Raw genomic sequence first — 9,026 nt, forward strand, 5'->3', positions numbered from 1 at the left:
AATGTCCAACAAGAATGAATTCTTATTTCTATGTATGCCTAAAAAAAATAATAAAAAGGGCAATTATCATCTTCTTTTTTGGCTCTAGATCCCAATAAGATTTCAAATAAAATTGTACCTACTTTGTATGAAGGTGGAGCTTTATACATGTACACATGAGTGCCGGGTACATGAACAGGTTTGAACATGTACGTGTATAAAGGCCATATCATTATCAAACATACATACTGTACATCATAATAAAATATAGACCCTAATATTTGTGCACTATGAACATGTCATTCAATTCTTTTCTCTTATTTCCAAGATTCTGATTTGTACACATACATGTACATGTATATTAAATATACATGTATGTGAATTTATATAACGGGGCAAGTCTGCAATGCTGCCATAAAACAAACAAACAACAGAGGGCAATATAACTGCAAATCACAAGAAATCCAATGTGTATGATGTGACTCCACACTGCAGCAAGCCATTATTTTCCCACCCTCTCCATACCCCCTGCATTAAATCAGCATGAAGTGCATGATGTGATGGAAGCCTTGGATACCAATGATCTCCCTACAGCCAGTTGAGATGACTCATTCTCCCATTCTAGTGAGAATTATTGAACTCCGGTTTCTACTTTCAACACATGTCAATGGCAATAATGTGATTATACTAAGACACCTTCGTTGATGATGCCCCCCCCCTCTCTCTCCTCTCTTCTGATCTGGGTCTCTGAATCTTATTTTCATCCCACTGCACAATATATACTTTTCAATAAGCTACATGTCTATTCAGATAAATTCAAATCTTTTACATGAATTTCATCTTGAATACTGAAATAACTAAAATTTACCAAACACTTATCAATTTTGAGAAATTATGTTATTTCAAAACACAAAATGAATATATTGATGATAAAGCAATACAAAGAATTGCCAATAAAATAATAAAGCCAGAATTTGACACGGAAGTAGAAAACATCTGAAAAAGTATTTCTTGTATATTTGGAGTATTTAACTAAAATTTACAAATAGTTTCTTACCATTCACCAATACACTTTTTTAGAATTAATTTCGAAAGATTGTTATTTTCAAAACACACAAAAAATATGACAGAGCAATACAAATAAGAATTCCCAAAAAAAATAAACGAGCTTATAAAGTAAGCTTCTTGGTGAGAATTTGACATGGAAATAGATTACATCTGTAAAAAGAGAGCAATTGGAATATTTCACAGATTCAAGAAAATTTGACCACTAACTACATGTACACATACAATGTACATGTACACTGTATGCATTCTATGTTACCATGATCTTGCAATGTACTGTCTGACTATTTGGGGTGACTGTGCATCATATCTATTTCAAAGGATGTGTTCAATAATGTGCAATCGTAATAATATCCTTTTTTTTTTAGCTTATACACAGATTTCATGAATTTTATGACACTCAAATTATTTCATTCATGTTGCTTCATTTTAATAGCATTGTATGTAACATGAATTTCAAATATGTTCCATTTTTACATTGTAATTTTTTCCTTCAAATCTACAGTTAATTACAATGTATAAAGAGCCTATCATATAAAAATAGTCGGTCATAGACCCGATACTTTAAATCATCTGCTACAGATGTACATTCTCATCACTGAATCATAGACTAGAACTAAACCAACTCTCCACTAATACTTGAAATAAATGTCAATTTCAACCTGCCTTGAACCAGTATACTGTACATGTAGGTTTCAATTGTAGCTCTTTTAATGATTGACTTTGTTCAGAATCGTACACTACTTTTCTTTGAAATAAAGATTACAAACACACTCTGCCAGTAAAAAAATATATAAGAAAAAATATTAAAACAAAATTTCAAAAAATATCTATAATATGAAAGTGATCACATCCACTACATACATGTAAATCAGTTACAAAATAAAATCACTGGTAAACTGTATCTTTCAGAATCATCACTGACAAAATAGCTCACTGGTAGACCGTTTTTATAAATCTACTTGCCCAAATGGGACCCAGCGTTTAGATCTACATGTACAACTCAATTCTCCTTTGCGGCGAGTCTAGATGGTCTAGAGTGTGTTCAATGTTGGTTTTCAAATTTAAATGGCAACATGAAACGTGACTGAAAACGTGATTACAAAACACAAATAAGACGAGAAACAAAGTACGTATGTGTTCAATGTCCTCCATTCCCTACCATAAAAGTAAACGTCTTTCAATTCTTGATTCCCAGGAAAATTCAAACGTAAAAAAAACAAGGCAAACACCAAGCGTTGTCTCGCCTGCATATTGCAGTCATGAAGAGACTGCATGTCAAAACTATAGGTCATGTCATTAGTGGAACAAAGAGATAAGGTCATGCCATTAGTGGAACAAACAGATGCAAAAAGCATCCGAACATACAGTACAAGTCAGATATCTTTAATACCTGTTTCGAAGCTATAGAAAGTTATTGTGTGTACAACACAGCACAGTGCCAGTCATGGAAAGTTCATTGACCTTTGACCTTAATCAAATTCAACTCACATTCGAACTTGACCTGCACCTTCAAGAGATGGACCTCTTGTATGAATTTGGCAATCCTACCTCGAAGATATAGAAAGTTATTGTGTGTACAGCACAGTGCCAGTCATGGAAAGTTCATTGACCTTTGACCTTATTCAAATTCGGCTCACATTTGAACTTGACCTGCACCTTCAAGAGATGGACCTGTGTTATGAATTTGGCGATCTCACCTCGAAGCTATAGAAAGTTATTGGGTGTACAGCACAGTGCCAGTCATGGAAAGTTCATTGACCTTTGACCTTATTCAAATTCGACTCATATTCGAACTTGACCTGTGCCTTCAGGAGATGGACCTCTGGTATGAATTTGGTGATCCCACCTCGAAGCTATAGAAAGTTATTGGGTGTACAACACAATTGTGCCAGTCATGGAAAGTTCATTGACCTTTGACCTTATTCAAATTCGACTCATATTCGAACTTGAACTTTGCCTTCAGGAGATGGACCTCTGGTATGAATTTGGTGATCCCACCTCGAAGATATAGAAAGTTATTATGTGTACAACATAGCACAGTGCCAGTCATGGAAAGTTCATTGACCTTTGACCTTATTCAAATTCGACTCATATTCGAACTTGACCTGTGCCTTCAGGAGATGGACCTCTGGTATGAATTTGGTGATCCCACCTCGAAGATATAGAAAGTTATTATGTGTACAACATAGCACAGTGCCAGTCATGGAAAGTTCATTGACCTTTGACCTTATTCAAATTCGACTCATATTCGAACTTGACCTGTGCCTTCAGGAGATGGACCTCTGGTATGAATTTGGTGATCCCACCTCGAAGCTATAGAAAGTTATTGGGTGTACAACACAATTGTGCCAGTCATGGAAAGTTCATTGACCTTTGACCTTATTCATATTCGACTAACACTCGAACTTGACCTGTGCCTTCAGGAGATGGACCTCTGGTATGAATTTGGTGATCCCACCTCGAAGCTATAGAAAGTTATTGGGTGTACAACATAATTGTTGACAACGACAACGCCGGAAATAGTGATACCTATGTCTCGCTCCGCTACGAAGGCGAGACAAAAACTGCACACTAAATCTGCGCTAACGAAAACGGGAAATTTAGAGACGATCAACAAATAAACGGCTTTATATTTTTGACACTGAACGGTGCACCGATTGTGTTTGCGTTTGGTATTTTGTAATTGAATGTTCAATCATGATTGGTGTTGCTGTTTAAATTTGAAAATCGACATTGAACACACCTTATGTCTACTAGAGTCTTAGCCTAGTAAGATTTTTGTCAGAAACATCACTGACTATTACAATCATCCCACAAATAATAATCAAAGACAGTTTAAACCGGGACTCAATTTTATAACTATGAGGGGAGCACTGCAAAAAGCTATTCTTAACATACAAAGGGGGCTTTTTGTCCGATTACAAAATGGATGGAGGAACGTACACAAAGTTACAACCCACAACCAAAGGAGACAAAAAATCAGATGCCCTGAATATATATATGCAATATAATGATTAGTTAACATGTATTTCATTTTACCTCAATGCATTATGGAACATCTACATATTCTGTGATGAGCTCCTCTACATTGTTATCTATGAACTGTTCATATACTGTATTTGTTTTTAAAAGAGCATTTTCAATCGGCTTGTGAAATGAAGATGAATTGAATTGCATTGAATCTCATTTTAAATGCGTGTTATTGCTTAAACGTATTGCAATTGTGTGTTAAACCTTGACTGAGAATGAGGTTGGCTCTTAACAGAACATCATTGACTGACACTCGTTCTAAGTGATGTCAGAATAGCGATTATACATAGAAGTAAAATGTTGTACAAATAATACAAAAGTGTACAGTATGATGTTGCATGATTTCTAGTTTTTCTGCATTTATCATGTCATGTCACAGAAAATCCAATTCGCAATAGGCTAGTGATAAATTGCTCTACCTGAAATGGATTAAGGGGGGCAGTTGCGAGTGATTGCTCTCGCTCCCCTTAAAACTGAGTCGCTGAGTTTAGTAAACACTTTGCTACTTATTTTATCTGAATCATCAATGAAAAAAAAATAAATCTCAACAGTAAACTGTATTTAATCTCATCAAAGCTATGGAAAGTTCCCTACAGAGTTTTACACACTGGCTCCAATTTCAGCTGATAGATAAATACAGTTTACTATAGTACTACTATAGTAGTGTCAGAAGTGAGATTCATTTAATCAGAATCATCACAGACAAAATAAATCTCATTAATTAGTAGATCTAAACTGTCTCAATTTACTCTTCAAAATGGCACCAGCATGTAAAACTCTTTGGAGAAATTTCCATGATGGTTCCCATTTTGACTTAATTAAAGGGGTACTCTGGGCTGAAAATGATATGACTTGAACTAAAATCAGACAATCAAAACAATGAAAATATGATCAAAACTGGACAAAGAATAACAGAGTTTATATGGTATTTTCCAGATTTGCATCTTTCATGTCTTCATTAATATTCAAACTGATGACTGCATAACCCCATTTATTCTTTTGTATTTTCTTACGTGTCATACTTAAAATTATTATTATTATTGATTATCAGATTTTGATGAAATTTTCAGCATGCTGCTCTGTGAATTTTACTCCATTAATCTATATAAATATTTTCAGCCCAGAGTACATATACCCCTTTAAGCTCTTTGAGAATGATGTAATAAGGTAGATTCTAAATTGAGAACAGTCCAAGTGTTAAGTTTGAGTATTGGAAGCCACCAGTTGTGCCTTGTGGTTGATTGTCCAGTGGAAATCGCAAACTGGTTCCCAGTTTCACAATAGTGCCTAATAATGAATACCAATACCATGCATCAATCCGTGCTAATGCAGTTTCGTACCAGCCGACTTCGAGCAAATTTCCCCACCAGACCCGTTGCATATAACTTTTGCCTTAAAGGGGAAGTTCACCCTGACAAAAAGTTTATTGTAAAAATAGCAGAAAAAATAATAAAAAAATATTGCCAAAGGTTTGAGAAAAATTCATCAAATAATTAAAAAGTTATTAGAATTTCAATTATTTGATTTGTGACGTCATATGCGAGCAGCATTCCTACATAGCGAATGGTAAAAAATCAATGAAATGTCATTTTCTCAGAAAATTGAAAATGGTTTTCACTGTACCTTTTGTATATCAATAGACAAATCATTTCACACCCGATCATGAATGCAAAACAAAATTAAGTCATCAGGAACCATACAAAATTTGAAATTCATGCATTTTATATTACATAACACATGGGGCAGCTGCTCGTTTATGACGTCACAAATCCAAAATTTTGAACCCTAATAACTTTCTTACTCTTTAACGGATTTTCCTCAAACCTTCACCAAAATTTTTACTATTTTTTCTGCTATTTTTACAACAAAGTTTTCTTCAGGGTGAACTTCCCCTTTAAAAAAAACTCTGGCAAATAAACAAAAACTCTGGCAAACAAAATTATGCCATTGAAAATAACACACTAAAAACTCTGAAAAAAAATTTGCCAGTTTTTTATGGCAAAAGTTTATGTTCACTAGTGTCATCTTCCCTCACACCCATACATTAATTACATGCCACCGTGCACAGGAAAATCAACACTTCCATGGGATTGTGCGAATTTGCAAATTGTTTTTAGATTTTAAATAAAATCAGTTTTCTATGAAACTTTCCGAACAACATGAAGCAACTTTCCCCAAATATTTGTTAAATACACTCTGTAGATACATGTGCATTTAAGCACTGATTTTCTTCTCGTTGACGAAGATTGGAGCTTACTCGCCTAGGCCCGTTTCGGGTACACGTGTACACGCACGGTCAAGTCAGTGCACGTGTACTAAAATCCATCACCGTGTACACGATAGCATCTGCATTAAGCTTGCATGGGACTGTAAAGTCAGTGAACAAGCTCAGTCACAGCCTCACATTAAATCTCAGTTCCCAGACACTGTACATGTTTTAATCACTAATATGTCAATATACTTCAATTCACCAAAATTCAGTAAAATGTATTGCTGCACACATGTGACCAAATTATTTCCAATTACCCCTAAACAAGTTTTTTTCTCTGTGTACAAATAAACCCCCCTAAATAAGTTTTTTGTGGGCTTTATTTACACATATTTGGCCCCTAAACAAGTTGTCACCAGAATATGACCCCAGGGTAAAGCTTGGGGAAAAACATACCCTAAACATGTTTGGCTAGTCGATTAAAAACAAGCTTTGGAAAAAAACATACCCAAAATACATTTGACCCCACAATTGACGATTGACCAGTCTTTCAAAACCACCCTTTTTCTTGAAAATTAGTGTATTTGATACCCTTAACAAGTGCACGTGCGGCAAGTGTCAAAAACTGAAAAAACACCCCTTTAAACATGTTTCTTTGTTCACGCATGTGTACAGCAATCTATTTGACTGGCCCCCTCCCCTGGGCCTTTTATGTCCGTGGACGAGACATGCGAAGCCCCTTTTCAGGCCCAGGTAAGCAATTTTGCCCTTTTTTTATGTGTTTTTATATTTCAAAAAATAGTTTAAAAAGAAAAATGATGTTTACCAACTTCTTAAAAATCCACTGTTGACTGTAATCATGTTTTTAGTGCTAAGCACTTGTTTACTGCAACCATCATGCCTGTGGGCAATCTACAGGTAGGACTATGGTATGCCAATGCTGTACATAGCACACACTTTAAAAAATCATAAAAATATCATTTTTGTGACCAAAATTACTAATTTCCATAGAGTTGCAATTTATTTTTCATTAGTAACTTGGGAATAATTTTTGTATTCACCAAAGCGCTCAAAAACTTGAATTTTGGGCATATTTTTTGTGTACGCCCTCTATTGGTGGAAAGTAATATGGCAAGAAAATTTTCATTTTTTAATTAAGAAAAAATAATTTAAAGACTCAAATTTACATAAGAGACAAATTATGTATAGTTATATTGGAAACTAACAGTGTGAGAAAATCAAGCATTTGTCCCATAGAAAAAGAGAAAATAAGCCCAAATTGCCACCCTTTATTTTGCCACACATCTATGTAACTGAGGGCAAGGTTATATTATAACCTTGTTCATTGAAATGAGTGGTGCTAAGTTAGTGTAGCTAACCTTGCACTACTTGTGAATCCCTCAATCACATTTCAAGTTCAATAAACCCACCTCTTTTCCAAATATTATGATCAGGAATGGCTGTATTTCAGCTTTGATCTCAAAGTCATCAATTGAATCCTTACATTAGACTCAGTCAGAGTCATCACTTGGGCTAAGCTTTCCTCCATGTCCTCAGTTTGCTGTAGTGTGGACTGAAGTGTGTGTGTATTGCAGCCATGTTCATAATCATAATCATTTGGTCGATAACTTCAAGTTCAGACCATATTAAAATTACGACAAAGCCAAGCGAAGCGATGTCTGAGGATTCAAACGCGTCAAACAATGTCACATTGATATCGAAACCAAAAAAGTCTTCCGACTACAGTGACCGATCATGCCCATGGCGATATTTTGGAAAAGTGGTGGGCATAATTGTTGGTTAAGTTAAATTTGAAATGTGACTGAGATTTGCCTAGACAGCTGGCAGCCGTCTGTTTCGAGGAGTTTTTTAACATTTTTTTGTATATTCTCCTCGTACACAGACGGCTCGCTATCATGCACCCACCATTAGGGGATCTGCAATGCAAAATCCCCCCGTAGGGGCTCTCCAATTTTTGTCTTTTAATAAATAAAAATTCTGAAAATAAATGCAACCAAAATGCAATTCCTCTTGGCATTAATTGCCCAAAAAACGGAGAAAAATCAAGTTAAAAGGAACAAAAACAGTGACTTACCTCGGCTGTCATGCAAATTACTTCCCCGTTTTATCCGATCTTAAGTACATAAACATATGGCCATTGAGTCCCCTGTACAGATCGCGCTAGAACTTCGGTCTCTGTATTTGGTGAGTAAAGCCAACGGAGTTCAGCTGAACAACCAACATAACAGAGACCGAAGCTTTTGGTCTAAGATTTGGCATGACATTTGTGAACAATTTCTGGTGGGGAAATTTGGGGAAGAGTTCCTGTGCGAAACTGCCATTAGCGCCGCATCATTCATCTGTTACTCGTACCATACCGGTATTCCACATAATGTTAGATCTACTACATGTACGACACCGTCTGATCATTGCATTGGCAATGGCATTTGCGTTGGATACGATACTGCACACGAAAAGGGGGCCGGGCGTCGCCAGTGCGATACCGGCAAACTTACCACTCTGCTCGCCAAGGAAAACAAGCTTGAATTTCCTCAAAGGATTGCTGAAATCTCCGGAGGAAGACATCCTAAGTTGTTAATCGGGGTTCTGAAAAGATAACCTCTCAAACTGTTTTGAAATCAAGCAAAAACAAGATATTTGATAATCTTATCTCTTCAGGATTCTCGGGGGTATCTTCGCCACGTTATAGATTCTGAGGTGTTCGGCGCATGCGCACTTC

At 35.9% G+C, this 9,026-nt stretch overlaps 1 protein-coding gene across 2 annotated transcripts in view; it reads right to left on the reverse strand.

The window, feature by feature from the left end:
- The window catches only part of LOC121430411 (ras-related protein Rab-6A), a 33,800-nt gene extending 24,774 nt beyond the window's left edge, over positions 1-9,026 (reverse strand). Inside the window, exon 1 of one of the 2 annotated variants that reach the window (XM_041627700.1) lies at positions 8,803-9,026. In XM_041627700.1, coding sequence (XP_041483634.1) covers positions 8,803-8,872 — 70 coding nt within the window. In that variant the 5' untranslated portion in view covers positions 8,873-9,026. The remainder of the gene's footprint in view (positions 1-8,802) is intronic. The other variant, XM_041627699.1, reaches the window with a different exon arrangement.

The sequence above is a fragment of the Lytechinus variegatus genome, chromosome 16, assembly GCF_018143015.1.
Source record: "Lytechinus variegatus isolate NC3 chromosome 16, Lvar_3.0, whole genome shotgun sequence".
NCBI lineage: Eukaryota > Metazoa > Echinodermata > Echinoidea > Temnopleuroida > Toxopneustidae > Lytechinus > Lytechinus variegatus.